The sequence below is a fragment of the Zalophus californianus genome, chromosome 8, assembly GCF_009762305.2.
Source record: "Zalophus californianus isolate mZalCal1 chromosome 8, mZalCal1.pri.v2, whole genome shotgun sequence".
NCBI classification, from domain to species: domain Eukaryota; kingdom Metazoa; phylum Chordata; class Mammalia; order Carnivora; family Otariidae; genus Zalophus; species Zalophus californianus.
The window spans coordinates 131,240,002-131,265,813 of record NC_045602.1 but is presented as its reverse complement, the minus strand read 5'-3'; the positions used below and the strand labels follow the sequence as shown (position 1 = coordinate 131,265,813).

The following is a 25,812-nucleotide window of genomic DNA, read 5'->3' as shown; positions in this document are numbered from 1 at the left end:
TCATTGGAAGAGATCAGGGAGCCATCCCTGATGGAAGCTTCAGGGACTACCCGGGATAACATCTTGACAGATCAACAATTAGACCCAGAAACAAGCAAACATACAAATGGAAAGGAGCTTGAGTTCCTAGTGAGTCATAGATCATCTTCATCCATCCATCCATCCCCCCATCCAACCATCCATCCACCCATCCATCCATCCATCCATCCATCCATCTAATACTCCCTAGCTTTGCTCCAGGCACTTTATCACTAACCTGGGAAGACAGGGGCTGTGCCTTATTTATGCTTGTAGCCCTGGCACACAGCGCAGGGTCTGGAAAATAATAGATATTCATAAGTATCTCTTAAATTAATAAAAGAATGAATCTCTAGGCACCTGGGTGGTTCAGTCCATTAAACATCTGTCTTCAGCTCAGGTCATGATCCCTGCGGTCCTGGGATTGAGTCTCGCATCAAGCTCCTTGCTCAGCGGGAAGCCTGCTTCTCCCTCTCCATCTGCCTCTTCCCCCTGCTCATGCTCTCTCTCTCTCTCTCAAATAAATAAAAATCTTTAAAAAATTAAAAAATGACTCTCAAATACATATACTCCTTTCATGAACTTATCTTCCCCGAATCCATGTGATCCAACCAGCCCTCCTTCCCTTGTGTCATTTCCATGTCTCTTTCATGTTATTCCCAGAACGAGCCTGGACGATCTCCAGGCAGCATCCATATCTGCCCAGCAAAGTTTCATGCTCAAGCCCTCACCCCACAAATTCTCCTTTGCGCCTGTGGAAGCAAGAACTACCCTTTATTTTTACTCTGTGTTCCTCCCATAGCAAATTAAAACATCTCAATCCACAAACAGTTTTTGCTGAGTGGTTTATTTGTCACAGCTGTTTTCATGATGCAAGGACTATAGGAAATCCTTCCCCTATTTCAATTAAACATTTTTTTTTCTTTTCATAAAAAATGTTGTAAGTTTCCATTGCTACTGTTCTATCTTGGAGGACTTGCCACTAACTTGTCCAAGTCCTTCCCTTGCAGGAGAGCAGTTCAAAGTATGTGCTCCAGAATTCAAACTGGAGTTACAAACAAGTATTCCTGTTTATTTATTGGAGGGCAGTGGCAGACTCAAAAGTTAAGCCAGAGCACAAAACTTTTCTTGTGGAGTGGGTGCCCAGGGGACTGTGGTCTAAAATGAAAATCAGATCATTGCTTAAAAAAAAAAAAACAAAAACCCACCTCACACCATGCATTGTTACACAGTTGAAAATATCTCCATGTTCCTTAAATATTCTGCTTAGAGTACTAACAAGTCAGTCCACAGGAAATGCAAGAATACGTTATATTTTAATCAGGGCACATAAAACACTGTCTAGAATGTTATGTTGCCCGGGGGAATGCAGTGAGCAGGGAACATTTACAAACTCCAGGTCAGTCCCCCCATTACATCACTGTTGAAAAAAAACAAATTTATGAGGTTAAATTATATGGATGTTATATATTGGAACTGTTAGCCCATTCCCAAATGAGAATGCTGGCTGAAATAGCCAGATTCCCTGAGAGAAATTTTTAAGTACTTCTATTGTGGATGTTTTTATGGTAACTTTCTGCAAAAAAGAGTGAAGACATAGTCTTTGAAGATCATGAAATGAATAAAAAAAAGAAAAGAGAGAAGTCTCTCAACTAAAGAAAAGTGCAAATTCAAAAACAGAGGGCGCCCAAAAGAGTTCCTTACATTCTTCCTCTCCAGAGATAATAACACAGAAGTTACTTTGTGGAGCTTCCTCGTGATTTATTTGATTATTCCTCATCTAAGTGATTGGAAACACAGATGTTGATGCCATAACTTTGCTTCCAGTAAATAATTCCTCAAAGGACTCACATTTGTTTAACCTTCGTCACAAGATGATAAAACTTATTAAACATTTATGGAAGCAGCCACACAGTGCTGTTGGTTTATGTGTTTGGCAAGTTTTAAAACTCCTATCCCCAACTTATCCACCTTCCTCTCGCCTCTCTGAAAGAACGGTATCTTTGGGGAGGTTCCCGTACCTGGACTAGAGAGGGCCCCCCCACCCCCCAGCCTCGTTCTTTATTTCTCCATTTGTGGCTGCAATTTGACAATTAACAGAAGGGCTGTCGCGCTGATCTCAAAGAACAATAATTAAGCCAAAGGGACAGCAGACAAGGTGCTCCCGTGGGACCGACAGAGGAAGAATAAAAACCCCGTCAGGGAACTGTTTTCTTATGATTTCGAGCCTGCTTCAGAGATAAGCAAATGTTCACATGCGCAATGTGTGTGCATTCATTTCTTCATTCAGCATTTATTAAGAACCTACTAGCTTCAGCCCTGTGGGCATAAATCATCCGGGTATCTAAATTGTGCAAAAGCTCCAGGAACCTTGGCTAACTCTTCATTCACTCATTGATTCATTCATCCATGTATTCAACAGGAACACCTACTGTGTTCCAGGTACAGAAAATGAAAGGGTCCCCGTGATTTGAAGGATCAATCTCTGACGTGATAAAATATAGACAAGGAAACGGAAATGGCAACAGAGTGTAGAGCTGACCTTCCTGTATCATCTGTTACTGATACCTTTCTCATCTAGTGCTAACTTTCCTGTGCAGGGAATATAGGTGTAACTATGGTTCGCTTTCCTTCTCCCCCCAGGGCAGTGCCACAGAGATACCCCTGGGGAAATACACAGTGACACCAGCTTCACGTTCCCAGGGGAAAATGAAGAGCTTGGTGGTGATTCCGTTAGTAGGTTAGCCTCGGTGTGAGCGTATGCATTGACAATGTGCAGCACTAACACAAAACTCATGCATAACGAGGGCTTTCTATACTCTCGCCTCCCTCCTGGACACACACACACTAATGCTCACATCATACAGCCATATGTGAAACATACATCCACAACGCACACAAAAGATACACAGTCACAATTCGTCCCCACAGTAAAACAGATCTACAACACACACGTACACACATCCTAAGGATGCTGCTGATCTTGGTTGTGAAAAGCATCTGGTACTACATGGACCCTCCAAATCCCGAGGTCCTATCTTATTAATATTTCTACCCCCAGGACTGAGCCTCGAGCCTCGATCCGTGTTTGCTAAACTGCATTAAAGGTCAATTTAACCGCCTAACATGCCAAACTGCAGAACGACTATCGTTATGGTTCATCCAGTCACACTGCTAAACAAAATCCAAGGGCCCTTCCTTTCCTCACCCAACCCCCTCATGTTTAACACCTCCCTACCCCCTGGGGTTCCAGGATCCGCGGGGCAATGGTTGTCTGGCTCTGAAGCTCCATCCATTACAGACTCTCAGGACAAATGCAATTTCTTTCAGGCTAGTCATGCTCTCCTTTTTGCTTCTCTCTGTTCCCCACTGCACCCCAAGGTGGCTAATGGCCGCTTTCTGGATGTACTTGGGATTCGAGCCATGTAGATGGCTGCGTCTCACTCATTATTGGGGATTATTGATGTATTTTAGTTATTCAGTTTACTTACTTCAAGCAGACATTTCACAAATGCCTACTAGGTGCAAATGAATCAGTTACATTTTTTGGTAAGAGAAGTGTATATTTCAGTAAAGACACCAAGAATATTTCAAAGTAAGAAATATTAGCTGCTTCCATAATGTTCACTTTTCTCAACTGATTTTCTTGCTAAATACAGTAAAATTCTCGCAGCTGCTTTTCTCGACGTAAATTATTTATGTGACAATTGTAAAAATTCCCAAGGATATTCAGTATAGGATTGTATGTAATAATGAAAACTTTAAAGTATGCTAAATGTCTATTAACAAAGGAGTTGACAAATGAGTAAAAATAATCATTCTTACGGTGGAATATTATAAAGCATATGAAAAGGAATTCACTATTTTTTTTTACTCTGTCATCTCTCTCTCCCTCTTTTTTTTCTCCAACTGCTTACTTGGATAGAGCCTACACAGAGTTAAAAAAAATCAATGTGCAAAACTGTGTAAAAATATTTACATAAAAATATTAAATATAACAGAAAGATAATAATGCCCCTAGCTACATATATATGCAGGTAAAATTATAAATAATGGAGGATATACCCACCAAAGTCTGAATAGTACCTGTCTCTGGGGAGAGAGTAAGGGGGGGGGAATAATAATATTTGCTGAATACTTATTATGCATGGAACACTGTTCCAAGTACTTAATAAGTATCTACTTTTTAAATCCTCATATGGTGCTTGGAAGTAATTGTTCTCATTCATTCCTATTTACAGGACTGAGGCACAGAGATTTTAAGATTGGTGTTCAAAGATGATATAGCTTTATCTGTAAAGTTTAATTCCTTTATATCTGAAATTCCCTGATGAAGTGAAATTAAGTTCATCTTATTATTGACAGCTTTACTTCTATTCCATATGATTGACTATCCCCACCTAATATTAATAAAGGAAATATTTATGTTAAAGACAATAAAATAAGATGATAATTTCAGTCCATTACTCAATAAAATAACCTCAAATCAGATAGCCGGCAGTTTGCCAAACTGTATCATCACAAAGTTTTGTTTCAAAATGCCACCCACATTCAAAAATTAAAACAAACAAACAAACAAACCCACAAAACCTTCAACCAACAAAACTAAAAACAACTGTTAGGGTATTTTTTTTTCCCCCCAAGAAAGATCCTATCATGATTTCTGTTGTAAGCAGCATTTTCCCTCTGAGATACAACTCCTTGAATTTCACGATCATCTTTTTTTCGTATTATTCAGAGTAATCATTTAAATGTCACCTATAATTAAATACTTACAAGTAAGAAACACCTTTAGAGACCTTGACCATAAATACTGTGAGGAGCGTTAAAAGGGAAATCTGTGAGGGTAGCTTTTCATTTGCTAAAATAAGTAACAGGGCAGTATTACTGCATGTGTTCCATATTTTTGATGGCCAGGAAGAGTCATGGAGCCTACAAGAGATTTATAGGGAACAGATGAGCAATGTCTGACTTTGGGACACATCCACAAAGATCCTGTAGGAAGTGGGTGAGCACCATTACTTACTGAGACACCCCAGATGGGCTGTGTTCATGGTTTTTGTGTTTTGTTTTTTTTTTTTTCCTACTTCTGTTTAATAAAACAGGAATGGACTTAGGAAAATGCTATTGTGGAAAGCTCAAGAGAATTCAAAAACCCTATACATTTTTTTTTTTTTTAATCTTCCCAGGCTCCACTTTTAAAGATGGTGTTTTGGATTTTGGTAAGCAGGATGGTCCTCTTTATTTTTTTCTTTGCCACTAATGACCTAGTTCAACCTGGAGGAAACACTAAATTTCAGTTCTTACCCCTTAGTCCGCACGTGTCTATACTAGACTGTAGACGTTTATTTATGTGACTCTCTGCCATTAAGCATTAAATACTGTGAGAAGCAACAAAACACAGTGGCTGAATACTATGACTCTGATAGGCAGAGCCTGGTTTCAATATCTTAGTTGAAAGCCTGTGTGATCTTCAAGATATTTGACATTTCCCAAACTTAATTCCCTTATCTCTTCAGTGGGCCAATAATAATCATATCCGGCTTTCAGGATGTTGTGGGGAGAGACCTGTATGAAGTGAATGCTCTGTGAATGTTAACTAGTTAAGTGTCAACTTGCGGGTTTAGTGTCATGCAGGTCAACAAACGGTAGCCATTATGACAAGGGACAATTGTGACTAGCGTCATCTTCCTCATCGTTACCATCATCACTCTGATCCCCTTCACCCACGGAAGCACAGCTGCTAGACAGAGAGGCCTTGGAAATCTCATTACTGGGAGGAATCAGGAAAGAAAAAAAAGAGGGACTGGAGGAAAAAGAGCCACTGAAGAAAGTAGGAGAAAATATGAAACGGAGAACAAGAAGGTGAGGGAGGTGTCAGAGAATAAAGCCAGGTTTTCTGCCCTCCCAACCCCTAGTGCTTCCAGAATTGAAGAGTGCATAAGAAATAAAAAATAAAGCTCTGGGACATTCCTTTTATTTCTTTCTTGTCTCTTGATTCTGGTCTCCAGGGTGCCAGCCAACTCCCAAGCAGTCAGAGCCCCTGTGAGATATTTGCCAGGTTGCTCGTCTTTCCCCTTAACTGAGATATGCTCTGGGTTCTGGTGTTTGGTGCTCGGACGAGGTAGACAAACGTGTAAATGGATGCATTTCCCTGTTGAAATGCATTAGGGAAAATGGTCCTCACCATTTCTAAAAAGAGGCAATTGCCATGAGAGGGAGAGGGAAAGGAGAGAGTACTTGCATTTTTTTTCTGTTGACTAAAAGCCCAAAGTGGATAGGGATCCCCTCAAATAATTTTTTAAATGTTTAAACCTGGTTTGGCATTCGGAATTGGGAGAGAGAGAGAAATAGAGAGAAGAAGGGGGGGGAGGAGATGACAGAAGGAGGGGAGAACTGAGATTTCCCCCTATAACCTGTAATTCAAAGCCATGGTGGGTGCTTCAAATGCAGATTCATGGGCCCCAACCCCATCCTAGGGAGTCAGAACCATCAGGCACTGGCCTGGGCATCTGGCAAGGTGGCATTTTCGCAAGTTCTCCATGTGATGAAGGATACCAGCTGAAGGTTGAGAACCACTGCTCTATTCCAAAAGCCAAACCAGAGCATTATTCCCAATCCCTCCATGTCGACAAAATTTCCTCGGCCAGTAGAGACTCTCCAGAGTTTCTCTCTGATATCCTGGGAAGGGAAGTTCCTTCGGGTTTTCAAAGTTTTTTGAAGTTTTCATGAAAGCCTCTGTTTTCCGGGTGTTTGTTTGACCCAAGTGTGTCTTGGCAGCCCTTGCTCACAGCCGCTCCGTGAACCCCTCGCCCCGCCCAGGCCCTGGGCGCCCACGGGGCCCTCCCAGTTAGTCATCCGGCCCCCTCCTCATGGTGTGTGCAATATCCTCCCCCAACTGCTCTTTGGCCCCCCAATCGCTTTCTTTATATATTCCCTTACAATGATGCCCTCTTCTACTTACCTACACAACTACATTTTAAAATGAAAATTATGATCACCACCATCAGTAAAAAACCAGCATCATTTGCCACAAATGATCAGAAAATGAAAATCCAAGGCTTATTTTTTCCTTCACTGGATACCGTTACTTGAAAAAGTCTCTGAATTTGAGGTCTACTCTTTCTGAGAAACAAGCATGAGACAGGTATTTAAGGCAGGTTAACACCAAATCAGACTTTCTTCCTGATTAGATCAGAAGGGTGGAAAGGGTGTTGGAAAAGGGGCATCGTTTGCACTTTGTGCACGACTCAGTGCTACTTAACTCTCCACCACCATGGGTACGGCAGTCCATAATGGGGCAACTTTGGCTTAAAAAACATTCACGGGGGCGCCTGGGTGGCTCAGTTGGTTGAGCGACTGCCTTCGGCTCAGGTCATGATCCTGGAGTCCCGGGATCGAGTCCCGCATCGGGCTCCCTGCTCGGCGGGGAGTCTGCTTCTCCCTCTGACCCTCCCCCCATCTCATGTGCTTTCTCTCTCAAATAAATAAATAAAATCTTTAAAAAAAAAAAAAACGTTCACGGGTGGGCTTGTTTTCCTCATTAAAACACTGCATAAAGCTCTCACAGGCCTGGGCAGAGGAGATGGCCATCAGGGGTGTCCAGTGGAGGAGATGATGATACGAGTCAGTGGTCTTGGCCCCTCCTCAAAGAGATGCACCTTTGTCCCCTTAGGTTTCCTCATTCTGACTCCTAATAACCATGGCACCATCATTCATTCTATCAAATCACATTTATTGAGCACCAACCATGTGCCAGGCTTTGTAGACAGAAAGCACATAAGACATAAGATCCCTTCATGGTCATGAGTTCAGAGTCATGGTCCCAATTCTAAAATTTAACATGTATTGAGCACTTACTGTGTATGAAGCACTGTGCTTGGTGTTTGGCAGGGATTCATACTATGCTCCTCCCAACAACCCAAGAGGGATTCTTCATCATCTCTACTTTACCAATAAGGAAATCAGGGCATGGAGAGGTTTAGTAACTTGCTCCTGTCATGACTACAACATACTGACCACTTACCTTGTACCAGGCATTGTGCTAAGCACGTCATCTGATTTATCCCAATGAATCTTTCTAAAAACCCAATGAGATGAGTCCTTCTATTAGGTCTATTTTGCTAATGAGGACATTGGAAGTCTGGGAGGTCAAAGTGCCTAAGGTCATACAGTGAGGAAGTGACCCACTGGAGAGAAATCGATCCCCGGTCTGACTCCAGGGTCACCGCCTTTCCCTGACACTGGGTCCGTCTGATGGGTGTGCAGAGATGGGGGAGGGCCAATGCAGGACTCCATGAAAGGTGCTCTGAAGGGTGGCCTCTTCCCCTCTACAGTCAATTCTAGAATAAATGCACCTTCAAACACTCTTCTTGCTTCCCCTCTGGCTCAGAGGATGACACACTGACAACTTTCAGTAAGAACCCAGTGTATAACTAGAGGAGAGAAATAAAAGCAGGAATGAGAGAATTGGAGTTAAGAGGATAAACACAGGCCGGCGTTTCAGACACACCTCTCAGGGTCTGCCACGGCCACCTGCCATTCTTGGCACATCTTGTCGTCCAACTTTGGACTGAGTCACCCACCTCCCCCACCATCAGTCCGGTCCAAGTCATCACCAGCTTTTGACCAGACCAATGCAGGAGCCTCCTACATGGTCAACCTGCATGCAGCCCTGGTCCCTGATATAACACATGGCACCCAGAAGGATGCTGTAAAAACCTAAGTCAGGTTGTCCCCCCTGTGCCCTCACCCTCCAGGGCTCTTGAGTCAGCACACAGTCCCTCCCTAGTTCCTCGGTCCTGGAGGCTTGGTGACCGCCTGTCCTTCGGTCAGGACGCCTCACCACACCCCCCGAGGTTCCACCACCCTGGCGTCTTGCTGCCCGCCAACCCCCGCTTGCCCCAGGCCGGCACTGTCAGCCATGCCCGCAGTTGCCTCTTCCCCCCCCGCCCCCCCCCCCTTGTGCACGGGCACACTTCTCTCTCCGCCACTTCACTCAGAACCCAGTTGCAATGTCACTTCCAGAGAGGCCTTTCCTGGCCATCTCATCCAAGACGGGAGCACCCTCCCCTCGCGCCTTGTCCCCTGCTTTCTTTTTCAGTCTCTCCCTGGCACACAGAACGCGCTGGCGTGATGTGACGTAGGCACCTGCTCACTCGTCTGTGACCTGTCTGCCGCACGAAATGGAAGCTTCAAGAAGGCAGGCCTTTTGTCACCTTGATTCAAAGCTCCAGTTCCGGCACCTTCCACAGTCCCCGGTGCACAGCAGATCTTCAGTAACATTGGTTAAATAAAAAACCCAAGGCAGGCAGCAAAAATTCCCAAATGCTCGCCAGGATCCCAAATCTCTGTCCTGAGATAGACCTTAACAGGCACCAGCCAGCCTCCCTTCGCGCACCCTCTCCCGGACACTTATCTGAAGGTGACAATCACAAAGTGGGGAAGGCGTTACCAGCCAGTAGCCGATCTCCTATTAGCTTAACAACCCCTCAGGTTTGCCGCCTTGGGCCCGAGGGGATGAGTGCAGGTCTGCGGTGGGGGAGGGTGCCTTGCCAAACCCTGGGAAGGCTGGGAGCATCTGGAGACCGCAGGCACCTGGAGAGCGGAGGGAGAGGTCAAGCTCAGGGGTCAGAAATAGGGACTCCCCAGCCCCTTCACCAACATCAGGGACGCACCCTCTGGGGGTCTTGGCTTAACAAGGAAGTCTATTAACCCATATTATCAGCAAGCATTACCTATAAGACGGCTAAATAATATTTACTGCAAAAAAGGTGAAATCACTGCTCTTCATGTGAAGGCAGGTGATGTCATGATGAACATAATGCAAGTTTATTCCTGAAATCACTGTCTTTTTGTCATTAATATTTTTTAAATTGATAAACATTCAAAGGCAGTTAGGATCGTGAGTGGTACGGAGGTCTGCCAAAAAATTTTAGATGTGTAAAAGAGATCCTTCTACTCAAAAGTAATCAATTAGCATACAAAGTAACACGCTAATTAAAGTATTTATTCATTTATTTACAGCCTCATTTATTCATTCATCAGGAAATATTTATTTAGTGCCTAATAGGTACCAAGGACTAACTCAAGTGCCTAGATTTTTCCTGGAATCCCTACAGAAAAAAAGAATGACAACAGGAAGGAGGATAAAAACATGCATTTATTTAAAAAGATCCTCCTTGCGTGCCAGGGACTGTGCCAAGTGTTTTCTCTACATCCCATCCCTTACTTGTCCCGACCACCATGGGAGGTGAGCTATATCGCGGGCCCATTTGACAGATGAGGACACGGAGGTGCAGTGAGGTGAAGGAACTCCCCTGGAAACCCGCTGGGCAGTTAAGTAGGGAAGAACTGCAACTGGATCCCAGATTTCCTTGGCTCTGCACATTTGCTTTTCAACAGCCTCACCTATGTGGTTCACCCAGCACCAGGCGATCCCTCCATAACGGCAGGGCTGGTGTTTTTATCTCCACACGCCACCTCCACCATTCTGAGCATCCTACTCACCATCACTGAGGGGCCAGGTGGGCAAACAGACCCAAATCCACTACCACCTTTGAAATAGTGACTAGGAAATGTTCTATTGATAACCCAAACAGATCACATCACTTCCCTTCTGGAAACTCTCCATCCCATCACACTTGAGACCCCTATCGAGAAGGTCACACAAGATCTGCCCCTGCCTACCTCCCCCCATCTTAACCTGCTCTGGCCACAGTGGGCTCCCATGTATTCCTCAAACATACAAGTCAGCTCTGCTTACTGCTTGGAATGTTTCTCCCAGATCTGTGCTTGGTTAGCTCCTCACTTTTGGTTTAGGTCTGATCAAGTGTTAGCACCTGGGGAATACCAGTCCTGACCACTCTATATATAAAAAGGCAACCCTCCCATCCTTCTGTACTCCATAAACCCCAACTGATTTTTATGAAATGCATTTAGAACTATTTAGTATTTTATATTTATTTGTTGATTTGCTTTCTGGTCTTACTCACAAGAATATTCGCTGTGTGAGGGCAGGGGCTTTCCCTACTGCGCTATCCCAGCACCTAGCTCAATGCCTGGCAGGTAGTATGTGAACATCTACTGAAGGAATGAATGCGTAAACACACATACATACACACGAAGGAACACTCCAGAAAAAACCGACTTCATATACAAGAGAGGACCCGAGATTCGATTTGGTGACGTCACTAAAGGCGGCATGCTCTGTCAGCGTTCTCAATAACCTCCCCGCAGGCTTAGACAGCACAACAGATGCAGGGAAAGAACAATAGGAGCTGGGTCCCTCCTTGGCAAATCACTATAGCTATTCTAGATAAAATATCACAATAGATGAAGGGTCTGGGCTTTGGAAGCAGAGAGTTTAAAACCCAGCGTGGCCACTGTATGACCTTGAACGAGTTGCTCTGCAGGTTTCTCAGATCCCCATCAGTAAAATAGAGATTACGCTAGCATCTGACGCATAAGAATGTTGTAAGGATAAAACTTGGCTCAGATGTCCCCGCCAGGACAAGTGTCCCCTGACCATCCACACCTGACATGCCAAACTCCCACTCCCCAAATTTGCTTTCATAAATCTACTGTCATCATGAAAATTATCTTATTTTTTCTTTGTTAATTTACTTGCATGTTCTCTAGCTTCCCCCTCCTGGAGGGTAAGATCCCTAGGGATCATATTCTTCCTATTAATCCCTCCTGGGGATGCAGGTGGCCAGAACAGACCCTGGCGCAAAGTAGGAACTCAAGAAAATAATTTCTGTTTAAATAATGGGAGTATATGAAGCACTTGGAAAAGGGCCTGGTATATAATATACACTTACATAGTGGCAGGTATGGTTATTACTGTTGGTGTTATAGTTGTTGCTGCTAGTGTTATAATATCTGTGGGGAAGGAAACTTTTTTTTTGAGCTGGTGCAGGGCTCCAACCAGCCCAGTATGAGTCAGCCTCAGAAGAGGCTAAAACACTCTTCAGTGACTGTATTTCCAGTTTTAAAAGCCAAAATGCACCCATGTCTGATTTCTTTCAAACCCCGACCCCCTTTCATGGTCTGGCTATTCAGGGTAAAGACACACTACCACTGTCAGGTTTGACCCCTAAGAGTTTCAGTGTACTTTCTCAGCCCCAGGCTCGTATAATCCTTTCAAAAACCTGGGCCTTAAGAATAACGATGACGACCCACATCTTATAGGTTGGAAAGTCGGGACGTGGGGGGCAGAGATTTAAGCAGCTTGTCCAAGTCTACAAGGCAAAGAAAAGAAGTAGACCTAGGGTCTTGAACTTGGGTCATTCTGACTCCTGAGCTCATATTCTTATCCCTGAAGTAAGCTTTCTCTCTGGAGCTTGCCCAGGACCGCATAACAAGTGTGGGCAAAACTGTAAGCGGAACCCAAGTCACTTGCTCCTGTTCTAGGGCTCCATCCACAATCTCAAACCTAATCTCTGGAAGGGAAAACAAAGAGAAGCACAAAGCTATGTACTCAACTTTCTAATAAAGGAAACTAGCCGAAGGCAAGTCTGATATAAAACATGCTTATAGCTTTTCATTTTGGCATTTCTTCTGTACCACATGGTACCGAACGCCTAGAGTAGATTTACCTCTTTTCTACAGCATCATCTTGACCCAGAAGCTATTCCTATCTCCCCTGGGGTGTGAGAGAGAGAGGCTTCTAAATTATGGGAAAATTCTAAGAACCTGATAAATTCAAGTGATTTAAAGTAAGCCCCTTGCGGTTTATATAGAAATATTTACATGCCATTGCTCTGGCTTACACAAGTCCTTTCTCCCTATAGAACACCTTGACCTTCTGCTTCCTTTTTCTATCATCCACGTCACCAGACTTCATGGATTTTTCCTGATGCAGGAAAGCGTGAGGGAAGTTTCTTCCAAATTCATTACAAACAGAATGGCCGCTGACGACTGTTTGTATCTCCTTCTGCCCTTTGTAACTATTTTCATTAAAAACAATAACCATACTCTGCCCACCTTAGTATGTAAACTGTGTAATTTCCATAGAAATGACTTAGATGTAGCTTTAAGAAGAAAGCTCAGGGGTGATTTCGGAGTATTCATTCAGTTCTGAAAGCACTCAACTAATTAAGACCAGTGATCTTAATTTTTGTACTAACAGAAGCTGCAGAACGCTGCCTTTTTTTTTTTTTTAACCCACCTTAGCGGCTAGCCGCTTTATGGAAACATGAGGTTTTTCCTTTAGCATAAATGGACACTACAGCTTTTCAATTAAATTAGACTTTGGGTACAGATGCAAAAGAGCTAAAAAGCTCCTTAAAAATCTTCCCTGCTCCACTGCCTCTCATGTGCCAAGGGAGATGTGTAGTTAAAATGCAGTGCTATCTTCTTCTTACCCTGCCGAACAAAGTTTTGGATCCTGAACCCTGAGTGAGCTATAATAGAGAGCCTGTTGAGATCTGCTTTTAGTTTGCATGCCCACTTTTGGTTTTCTAAAGCTTTTTTTTTTTTTTTAAGCGACGTATAATATAATGCCCTATATCTTGTACATCTGGAGAGAACTTTATTAGACCCTGTTTCAGGTTGGGTACTAGGTATGAGGATACTGAAACTGTTGTGTTTTTGTTTTTGTTTTAAATAATGCAGATGGAAAGAGCACTCTTACTTCGAGAGAAAAATTCAAGACAAAAGCTTTCAAATATGATCCAGGTATTTTTTTTTTCCTGTGTGATTTCTCTAAATGCATTATCTCTAAAACTTTTGCATTGTGCATTTATTTCCCTGTTGTTAAGCAAAATAATGCTGATATATTAATAATATGATTATCTGGCCGTGCCTCATTCATTGTAAAAAATTTCTAAAATTTACAACAGTTTTAGGCATTGCTTTGGCATCACAAAGTATTGGAGGATGCCCAGAGGACATCTTTTTCCGCAGAGGAAATGCAAAAGATTCAGAGAGGCAACAGCCGAAAATTCTGAAAATTCTTCGTAACTATTTTAATAGTTCAAATCTCTTTTCAAAAGATTTCAAAAGATTTCAAAATCAAATAAACTTTCAAATCTTTCCCAATTATTTTATCACTTCACCCTCTGGAATTTGCTTTGGAAACAAATATATCAGCAATTCCCACTTGCTCTCAGAGGCCGTTTCTGTGTGTCTGTGGATGCAGGCAATGTCCTCAGAGGGGACCTAAGTCCTACACCTTTCTCAGCAGGAACACAGCCACTGCTGTGGACCCTCCAGGCCACGGCCAAGTTCGATGACAAACCATGTGTTTACAGAGACGCTTTCCTGTGAGTTTGTGGACAGAGTCCTGAAGTGGACATTTGGGCTCTGAAGTATCTAATTTTTATTATTTCTTGAAGACCAGCATCTCTTGACACTCCCTCTCAGTGTCATCCCCAGCCCTGAACTTAAAACGGGTTCTTAAAACAAGTAACTGAAAGGTCAGTAGTACAGAAAAAAATGAAAGAGATGGTAAATCCAGTGAAAATCGGGTTATGTGATAGAAGCCGATAAATATATGGTGTGTGTGTGTTTTTTTTTTCTTACTGCAATATCCAGGCAATCAAGCAAACCCTCTGAACGAGTTTATTTCTTATGTGGTTCGAATGACTAAGCTCATTTATAATCAAAGAGCTGCTCACCAAAGGTCACCCTAAGGAGCAGGAGAATTTCTAACTTTAAATGAAATTTATAAAACTTAAAATGATAAAAAAATATATATATATATATAAATTGTTACAAATTACTGAAAGAGGGTTATGAAAACCTCTTCCGGGATGAACAGGCTCTAAGGAGGCAGGAGGCTGAGATCTCCCTAATACAGACGACAGGAAAGTATACTCTGTATTTGTCACATTAGAAAATGAAAATAAATTTCTCCCAAGTAAATAAAAATATAACAGCATTCTCAACTTGCAAAGCAATAAAATTATTTGCGTGCCAAGCTTCTTTTAATACCACTGTAATTTTTTTATAAAAGTCGCTCAATTTGATTGTAATTAAATATGTAATGAAAAAGCACTGCTTCAGGGAAGCGATGCAAGACACTCTCTGTTAATGTATTTCCAACTGACTTTGCATCAAACGAAAATGATACTCTGTGTATGCCTGGTCTTAATAGAGAATTTGTTAGGCAGTTCTGTGCTTTTTAAAGGGAACTTGGGTGGATGCAAGCACGCCTTTGAAATAGTGGCTGAGTCTTCCCAGACCATGACATACCTAAATAAAATTGATGATACGCATCCAGTGATGGAAGGGATCTACTCTGGTCATTTAACTCGTGTCAGCTAATTACAAACCCAGCACAAACAAGAACAGGTTTCCTTCTTGCCCAATTTTCCGAAGCTGAACTGCAGGGATGAGCAGAAGGGTATCGTTTCACACAGCCTTACATAATGCCAGGCTCAGTGCCCCTTTAAAACCTGCTCAATTGAGACTACAATCCTCAAGCCACTGGGAAGATAAATAGATCAACCCAGGTATTATCCAGTTGGAGAAATTCCGTCAAATGCGTGAGAAGTCACCTGGGATGAAATGAAAGCGTAAGCCTCTGTTGGAGAATGTGACAAAAGGCAAGCTGCTTCCAGGGACAGATCAGTTAAAGATGCCTAGGAGGTATTTGTTGGTTGTGAAGTTTTCCCAAACGGTAGAATCGAGGTGAATGGGAGACAAATCAAGGTAAGGTGGTAGAAAAATAAACGCACAGTAGTTCTGAGGAATGTTTCTACGACCTCCTCAAAAGTAGCCTCCGATCTCCAACCCCCAAGCCTCAAGAAGATTTTCATCATGCAGAAGTTTCTCAGAGCCCCCTCTCCCACACCTACTTTCCACTAGAACTCCCTGTCACTTGCAATCTGCTGATTAGGGCTAATGTATTGTGTCCTGATATGGCAGATTAAAAATGAAATCAATAAATGCCCAAAACAAATGGGCTTTTGAGATGTCCCATTCAATCTGGGTCTTTAAGGGTGAGGTGAGAGGTGGGAGAAGGAAATCAGGAGGGGAGTGGGGAAGGGACCACTTAAGTAATCAATTTCCATCCAAAAGGCTCTGTGCAGGGTGTAATTTCGTGGGACCTGTCCTTCCTTTTTCAGGGATTTGCCTTAAATAACAAGAAGAGCCAGAACAGTTCACGGCTGCTGAGCCCCTCTGGGGGTGTGTGTGTTTATTTTTTCCATTCATCTGTTAAAACCATACCGTTTGGGTAAGTGAATGGGGTCTATAGCGTGTGGTATTTAAATCTTCAAGATGTGAACTTGTCTTTCTGAAGTATAGTTCAACAAAGTGAGAGTGCCAGGGTCCCAGACTCCACCCGGATTCCTGTTCCCTTGGAATCCCATCCCACTTGCCAGTAAATTAAAGGTAAACTACACCCTGTACTGCCTGCCCCTCCCCGCCCTGCTGGCAGAGATTGCTGAGACCTCCCTGGTTCACCCAGGCACCGCTCTCATGAGGCTGAAAAGGAGATCGCTGGGGTCAACTCTGCTCCATTGCAGGATTCAGAACTGTCCCTGCTCAGTATGTTTCCCATGTAAATAAACTATGCCATTAAGGTGCAAATTGCAACTTTTAAGTAATGATTGCTAATAGTCTAATGTTTACTGCCACACAAGGACATTCATGAAAACAAAATCTGCATTATTCATCTCCATATTAAATAAACAAAATAAATTGAGGGAGCTGTTCTTCCCTGCAAGACTTTCCTCAGATCTGGATTATCAGATAGTTTATGAGAGTCAACAAGAAGGAACCATTTAATCTCTCTGGGCTGGCAGAAGCAGAATCCTGTAACTTATGTATACATTCGATATTCACAAGCCCAAAGATTTTGCATTCTATTACACTTGGCTGGCATTATATAAAAACAATAGTTCAGGGTGGTAAAATAAAATATATGTATTACACATGTCTGTGTACAGAGGCTGTGACAGATTGTAGAAAATAGAAGGGTTTGCAGTGTAAGTCTGCAATTTTAAATTTTTTTTTTTTTTTTTTTTTTTTTTTTTAAAGATTTTATTTATTTATTTGACAGAGACAGACACAGCGAGAGCGGGAACACAAGCAGGGGGAGTGGGAGAGGGAGAAGCAGGCTTCCCACTGAGCAGGGAGCCCAATGCGGGGCTCGATCCCAGGACCCTGGGATCATGACCTGAGCCGAAGGCAGACGCTTAACGACTGAGCCACCCAGGCGCCCCTGCAATTTTAAATTTTTAACTACTATGCATCCTGCAAAATACAAACAGATCAAAACGCTGCTCTGTTTTATTTTACCTTTCTGCCATCTTCCCTATCTGCCCTAAAATGGAGAGGGGGAAAAGATGCTGATAGAAAATTCTGCAATATTCTCAGGTAAAAGTGGATGCATTTTAGTAGCGAGTGAAATATACATCCAAGGAAGTGAGCACACACACTCATACATACACAAATCCCTGGGGTACTATAGGCTGTTTCTGAACTTTTTTTCTTGCCCGAAGTAATAGTATGGTGGAATAGCATAGCTGTAGAAAAAGCCAGGAAGAATGACATTTCAGAGGGAAATGTTCTGACTTAGCTGTTTCCTTAAAGAGAACTGCCTACCTCACATCCCTTCCCCTAAAGAGGGGGGTTGTGGGGGGGGTGGCAGAACGTCATGTATAAAGACTGAGATTTCCCATCACTTATAATATCATCTTGTTCATTCTATCTGCATACCTGCTTTATTAGAAAGTTCTGTAACTGATTCCTTGAAACATGGACCTTAAAACTAATAATGCAAAGGAATCAAATTGCCTCGAACAGTTCTTGGGAAAGAGTCTCAGCTCTGATTCACTCACAGGCTTTTTCTATCTTACATTATTCATTAATCAAGCTAGAAATCAAGCTTTCAACATCAGTCCATGGGAGTAATTACTTACAGTTGTGCATTGTGTTTAATTTCAGGCAGCGATAAAAGTTAGTATGGCCACAATCCTAGAACCCACCTTGTTCTTTTCCCTGGTTGTCAACTGGCTCAAGACTCCCAAAGTGGCTAACTTTACTCGTGAATCACCACCTCAGCTAAAACAGAGGACAGCATCGGTGACTTTGGAGGAAAGAAAACTTGCATGAAAAAATATGTTTTATTAATATGTGAGCGAATAAATACTGTACGAGGGGCCTCGTTGTATACAATACGAATCACTCCCTTTCAGCTCCACCAGGCTTTCCCCTTTATTCAGTGAAAATAATAAAGCCATGAAAACAAACATATAAAGACATTAGGCATACAATAAGCCAGAAAATTGAAACTGCAGTCTCAACTTTCTAACACACACACACACACACACACACACACACACTACAGTAAATAGACAAGCCAGTTCCAATAGATATGAGCTTAATGAAAATGATCTAATTTAAATAATGTGATACAGCATTATGTTACGTACACCTGGATCCTCATTGATCAGAGGATAATTATAATCAAAGTAGTGCAATTCTGAGCAATGCACTTTTTATAATGAGCTTACCAAAGGAGACATGTCCAGTCATTCTGGTAATTTAAATTACTGCCTAGTTGTTGATGGCCTTTACCGGAACAACAAGGGGGGGGGGAGAAAAAAAGAGTAATTTTCAGGGCAGTATTACTTCTTGCTGGACTGTTGCCCAGGGTTCTCTTTTGGGACAATAAGGACGCTATCTCTAATAATCTAGCTACACGAAAACTTGGGTTGCCAGAACTAGAAGGAGCATGCTTACTTTTCCTGGGTCTAGAAGGCCAGCACACACCCCAACGCTGTCAGATTGCAAAACAATCTAAGTTGTTTTTTTTTTTTAATAAGTGAGTTAAATGTAGACAGGGACAGGGATAGGGGCAGGGGCAGGAGGGAGAAACTGTTTTCAAAAGAGGTAGCCAGAGTTGAGAAAAGTACACCTCACTGACTAGGCAAGTTCTAAATATACACAGCACTGAAAATATTTTAATTATTTTGCTCTTAGGGAAACAGTTGGAAAATACATGAATCAAAGCTTTATAAATGATATTTCCGCATGCAATTTGAACCAATCTACGCATGGTTACGGAAGCAATTCTGTGCTCTGAAGGGAAGATAATTGTGGATATTTCAAAGCACATGGACTGCCATTCAGGCTGGAATCAGGCCATGATGGAGGATGAGCTTGGTGGTCCAGCATGTTCAGACACAAACACCCACTTTGCCCAGATTTGTAACTAACTTTGGATTTGTTCTAAGGGTGGCTTTACAAAGTTTACAGAAGTGTTCCACTGAACTTCTCTCTAATGTTTTGCTCATACAACAGAAGGAAATGTGTTGTTGGGTCTGCAGAACACCAGCCTTAATGGATGCCGCCTAAAGCATGAGGGTAAAGACAGAGACGGGGAAAAACTTCAGCTTTTCGCTGAAGCCCTGATTCAACTAAAGGACACAAAGAAATAAAAACGCCCACATTAAAAGCCAAACAAGATAATAATTGTGCATGTCTGGCTCTGAATCTAGAGGGCAAGGCTTGCGTCACCGGCACTCTGAGTTACCATGGTGAGTGATTTATTGATATATATCAAGAATGAATAGATCAAAGGCAGCGAGATGACAGGTGATCAATCAAATGTCAAATCAAAACTAGCAATCAAGTGGAAAGCTGATTTTTCAGTGGGTGGGTCTGGCAGGAGAAAAATGAACTTTCATATTACACTTCCGAGAAACAAAACCCCAGCATACTATTAAAGAAGCAATTAAGCAACCCAAAAGAAAAAAAAAAATCCTTTAGAAGGTCTATTGTACTGATTCATTAACCTGTTCCTCTCTTTTTTTGGGGGGGGGAGAGGGGGGCTGGTAAGGAAGGATTCAGATGGGATACCATATAAATCAATTTACAAAGTTTGCAACTCTCTCTGGGCAAAGAAAATCCAGAGCTGTCTCAATGTTCTCCTGGGTCTTTTCTCCCCCCTTTTTAAAAGAGAAAGAGCGTTGAGTAGATTCCCAAGCATATTTAGAAAGCATATTCAAAGGTTCATTCCTTTCCTGGGGTGGTTTTTTCCACCTTGGCGGTCAAAGTTAAACTCTCATTGCTTGCCCCAAAGCCAGCCTGCAGCCCAGGGCTTGGGCATACCTCACACTTCAGCGCCCCAAACCCCAGCGAGAGGAGTCGCTGTCCCTCGAGGCCAGGAGCCACTGGCACTGACCACGCGGAGGGATGCGGGGGCGGAAGGACGGTCTCCCTACCCCGCACCCCAAATCCTCAACCCAACTTTGGCCCGAGAGGCAAGAAACAGACTGGGAGAAAGTTAGGGGTGGGGTAGAGGGTGGAGGAAAAAAAGTTTAAGGAGGGAAGGCTTGGTGGGATAGCTTCCCCCCCACCCAACCGGAGCCTGCAAAGGGGAGGATTTGGGAGATGGAAGAAGGCGAGCGAGAGAGAGAGAGAGAGAGAGAGAAGAGAGAGAGAGAGAGAGGATGGGGTTATTCGTGGGGCAGAGAGGGGCGCCCGGAGCGAACTCCCCCCACGGCTCAGGGGGTGGCGTCCTGGGGCGCCCGGGGGCTAGGAGGGCGGGCGAGGAGCTCGGCGCGCCGGGCGGCCCCGAAGCGGAGCCGGTTCTCTTACCTGCCGCCCGCTTGGGTGCCTGCTGTTTCCTCCTTGGCATCGCTCTACTTCGCTCCAGTCCCACTTCTGGCGCCCCAGCCCCGAGCCGCGCGCGGGGGCCCGCTGCTCTCTCGCCTCTCTGGGTCTCCTCCGCCTCCTGCCCGGTGGCTCCTAGGGCGTCACTCGGCCTCTGTCCCCCTGGCGATCCCCCCTGCAACTCCTCCACCACGGGCCAGAGACCCCCCTCTCTGGGTGGCGGACACGGGTGGCTTGTGCCGGCTGGTTTGAAGTAGAGGTTGGTTCTGCCTTGTTTGTTTGTTTGTTTTGGATTTTTTTTTCCTCTCTCTCTCTCTCTTTTTGTTTTTGCTTTTTGGAAATTTTTGGTTTTTTGGTTTTTTTTTTTTTTTTTTTTTTTTTTGGTGACTGTTGAGACACTTGATTTCTTTATTAAACATCCAAGACCGCGTTCGGATGGAAGGGACGAGGGGCGCACACGCGCCACACGCACACGCGCGCGTAAAGATAAGGGGGAAAAAAGGCAATCCTGGGAAGGTAGTGGTTTCTTCTTCTTTTTCTTCTTCTTCCTTCTCCTCTTTCCCTCCTCCTCCACCTCCTCCTGCTCTTCCTCCTCCTCCTCCTCCTCCTCCTCCTCCTCCTCCTCCACCGCCTCCTCCTCGCCGGTCTCTATGGCGGATTCGCGCCGGGGGAGAGAGATCACTCACTGTAGGTTTGTGGCTGCTGTCAGATCCCCGTCTGTGAGTGATATGCGAGAGGACAGGAGCGGGTTTGGGAAAGACAGAAAATCTGGAATTCACTCACTCACACACACTCACACTCACACACACACACAGACACACACACAGACACACACTCACACGCACGCACGCACTCGCGCTTCCTCTCGCACACACTCACACCCCCCACATACGCGCGCACACACACACACACGCACGCACACTCACACACTCACACACACAAGACAGGGCGAGGCGATGCCAGCAAACATCGATCCCGCTGAACAAACTGAACATTAACAAACTCCTCCTCCTCCTCCTCTCCCCTCGACCTGATGACAGGGAGAAATTTACTCCCCAGCCGCAGAGCGCCAGGCAGAGGGAGTCTATTAAAGGGACAGTGTCCCGCCAGGGAGCGGGGCTGGGGGCGGGGACCCGGCGCGCCCGCCCCGGGCTCCTCGAGGCGACCCCCTCGCTGGGGCGAGGACGTGCCCACCGGCGCGGGGACACCCCTGCGGGGGGTGGGGTGGAGGGTGGGGGTGGGACGGGCACGGATGCGGGAGGAAAGGGGGCAGGGTGATGGCCAAAGTCCGCGGCTGGAAAGGGAGCTCCAGGGGGCCAGGTGAGCCCACCGGCAGTGCCATTAACAATACTTGTTAGGAAGCTGAGAACTTAGGTCTGCTTTGGGCGGGGAAGGGGGAGGGCACCGTATCCAGCAATGACCTCCATCCTCCAAGTCTCTTAATCTGACCTGGGAGATGTCCTCCCCACCCCCACCCCCACCCCCATCCTAAGTTTAATGCCCCTGCCCCTCCCACCTTCCTTCTATTTGGTGGATGGTCAGAAAAAAAAAAACCCCTTCCCATCTGCCTCCTTGATAGTTTAATCACATAGTCTCTCTGTTTAAATAGTATTTATTGAACACATACTATGTGCCTATTCTGGAGACACAGCAGCCATAGAGATAGGGAAGCTCCTGGCCCTCTTTGTGTTTCTCTTCTAATGGAGGCACAGAAATGTCACTCTCAGATATCGAGTCTTTGCATAAATGTCACTTTCTCCCAGAGGTCTACCTTACTTAAAATTTTCACACACACACACACACACACACACACACACGCTCCCTATCCCTTTCTCTATTTTATCTTTTTCCACTGGGCTTATCAATATCATATATATTATAGTTTCTATTTTGTTTATTGGCCTAGTTCCTTTTTAGAATATAAGCTCTGCTGGGAAGAGGGATTTTGCCTCTTTTGTTCGCTGTTCTATCCCCAGCGATGGTAAGGGACAAGACATATAGTAGGGGCCCAATATAATATTTGTTGAATGAATGAAAAGTAAGCAAGCAAATAAACAAGATAATTTCCGAGTGATAAGCTCCACGAAGATGTTAAAATAGGGCCCGTGACAGCATCTGAAGGTGGGGGGTAGCTCTAGTCAAGGCGGGAGACCCCACTGGAGCTGAGATCGATTGCAGCCAACATGTGATCCTTGAGCCAGGTGTGGGCCCAGGTGCTGGGGACAGGGCCAAACCAGGACTCTGCCCTCAGGGAACTCTCCTTCCAGTGGGAGAGACAGACAAAGGGGCAAGTGATGTGTGATGGGGCAGGAGGTGTACTTAGGAGGGGCAATTAACCTGGACATGGAGGCAAGGAGGATGGTTTCGAGGCAGAGCTTCCTGGGGAAGAGTCAAGTCTAAGCTGAGTCCTAAACACGGAGGAGTCAGGCAAGAGGGAAGGCAAAGAGAGCCAAAGCCTTAGAATAAGAGGGCAGGCATGGCCTCGTTCTTCCCAGTCAGGGCTCTGGCTGCCTGCGCCCAAATCCCCTGAGGCCCTTGTGAAGATGCACATTCCTAGGCCTTACCCTAGAACAAGAGGATCTAACCCTAGCTCTACTGACATTTGGGGCCATAATTCTTTATTGTGGAAGCTGTTCTGTGCAATATAGGGTGTTTGGCAGCATCCCTGGCCTCTGCCCACTAGATGCCACGCCCTCCCACCCCACCTGTGTCAACCAAATTGTCTCCAGACATCGCCCCATGTCCCCTGGGGGGCAAAATGGCCCCTTGGTTGAGGACCACTTCTCTAAACCTTCTAACTCAGAAACTTCTGGAACAGGGCTTAGGGAATCTGCGTTTTGAGCAAGTTAGTCTCCTGCTCACTCCAGTGTGAGAACTTCTGCTAAAAAAGCCTTCGTTCTTTTGGAGTCAGACATATCCAATGTTGCTAACTATAAAGCAAACTCAAGCTTAAATATTTTATAACTTAGGGACTCATGGTGTGGCACTGTTACATGGCCATTGTGATGGGGTTTCACCTGTGTCCGCTCCTCACTACCTGCCCCCCCCAGCCATGTACCCACCACGATGAAGTCCGGCCCAGTATAACCAGGCCACCTCCCACTTACAACCGACCCACCTACCACCTTTGCCCTCACTCGTGGGGAATGACCTAGGGTGACCCATTCCACAGATATTTTTCTGAACTGTTCTTTTGGGAGCTATAGGAAACCTAACTTTCCCCATCCTCCTAGTCACATGTTATCGTCACACTGGCAAAGTGCTGTTTCATCTTTTTTGTTACTGTTTTATCACTTTTAACATCCCCAGGTGGGAGGCACATGCTCATTTATTCCTCTCATGTATGGGATACAAGTTGTTAACTCATCGGCCCTCAATCACCCAACTGGCCTCCACCCATGACCAACCCCACCCAACCCCAGCCTAATCCTGAGGCAACTGAGGCACAGAAGGTTCTGCTGCCAAGTTGATAATGTCAGCAAAAGGGTGTTAATTCTAATTAATTGTAATTTCCTTCCACACCTTTCCAGAGAGCTGTGCCAGGGACCACAGCTTCATCAGTAAAACCCTCAGTCCTGCTGACTGGGGACCACAGTTATAGGAACAGGAGGTACAAAGCCTGGGGCTGCAGTGAACACACCAGTGAGTCTCCCCTGGAGAAGCCCCGTGCCTACTGACTGGGTGTTTGCACTACATTCTATCATTTTTTAAAAAGATTTTATTTATTTATTTGAGGGAGAACAAAAGCAAGAGAGATCACAGAGGCAGAGGGAGAAGCAGACGCCCTGCTGAGCAGGGAGCCCGATGCGGGGCTCGATCCCAGGACCCTGGGATCATGATCTGAGCCGAAGGCAGATGCTTAACCCACTGAGCCACCCAGGCGCCCCTATATTCAATCATTTAACAAACATCTAGTGTGTTAGTTAGGTGCCAGGCATCGCCCCAAGTACAGGAGATGCTGGGATGCGTTAAGATAGGATCCCTGCCTTCAAAAAGCTTCTGTGAAAATGACATCCCAAAGATTTGGAACTGGGAGAGAAGGAATTTGGGGGCTGGACCCAGCTTTGGAGAGGATCAGGAGGGAAATGGGCCAGACTAGCTGACTTTGGGCTACAGACTCTTTCCCTGCCTCTCTCTCTCTAGGATTCTTCTCTGAATTGTACTTACAGTCTCACATTAATTTGTATTTTTTCCCCCTACTGCTACTATTGTAGAGTATGTAGCTTGGTTATCAGCAAGGAAGATTTTGTCTACCCAGTTGGATGCATAACACAATGGTACCCAGATACTGTTCAGTGGCGTAGACATGACATTGAAAAACATGAATCGCATAGTGAAAAGGTTATTCCCTTTCAGTTCTCTTTCACTCTGAGAACGTCTCAGTTTGGTGCTAGTGCGTCTTTCGTGCCTAACAATTGCTAACTTTTATTTCTCAACCAAGAAACCACAGATCTCAGGCTTAGAAGCTTGGGAGGGGCAAGAGTTACCTGGCTAGACTTTTAAAAAATGGTTTGTTTTTATTGAATTCACTCTACAGTTCCCTCTCTCTTAGCAGAAGATACTGCTCTCTATTTATGGTAGCAATTTAGAATTTGATATAATATATGGGTTTTAAAAATAAATATAGTTAAGGAACGATAGAGGATAAATAATGGTTCAGGGGGGTGTGGAGATGGCAAAATGTGAGAAAAGTGGTACAGGCATGACTAGAATTTGCAAAATACTTCGCTAAACCACAGACTCTGGCACTTTTGGAAACTTCTTCCAAGGGCTGGTGGCTTAGAATAATACTATGTTTGGGTCTCCAGGGAAGTAGCATCCTCAGATCTAACACTCAAACTCTGGGATGTGTAAAGGCATGAATTGATTGGAATGAGTCAACTGTATCTTCTAGAACACTGGTTCCCACACTGGCTCAACATCAGAATCACCTGGGGATTTTTTTTTCTTAAGATAAAGAGGCACAGGCGCCACCCTAGAATTACTGACTTAGATCCCAGGGTGAGGCCTGAAAATCTGAAATTTTCAAAGTTCCCAGGTGATTCTGATAAGGTGCCAGGCATGGGAACCTTGCTCCTGCAAAAGCTGAATTTTGTCACAAGTGATTCAAGTTGGTAGAAGTTGTTGCACACAGGAATTACCCAGGCGTATCTGTTCTTGGATTCATTCAAAAGGGTGGTTGTGGAGCCTTCCGTTTATACCCATGGAACCTGTGAACGCCCC

The 25,812-nt window shown here is 44.5% G+C and overlaps 1 protein-coding gene across 4 annotated transcripts in view; it reads right to left on the bottom strand.

Annotated features, from left to right (window-relative positions):
- TSHZ2 (teashirt zinc finger homeobox 2) overlaps nt 1–21,600 on the bottom strand; it is a 430,136-nt gene extending 408,536 nt beyond the window's left edge. For 3 of the 4 annotated variants that reach the window (XM_035728807.1, XM_035728806.1, XM_035728808.1), the window contains exon 1: nt 20,575–21,600. Coding sequence is in view for 1 of the 4 variants with exons in the window: in XM_027621602.2 (XP_027477403.2) it covers nt 20,575–20,614 (40 nt within the window). In the remaining 3 variants the exon portion in view is untranslated. The remainder of the gene's footprint in view (nt 1–20,574) is intronic. The other variant, XM_027621602.2, reaches the window with a different exon arrangement.
- Between the last annotated feature and the right edge of the window lie 4,212 nt (nt 21,601–25,812).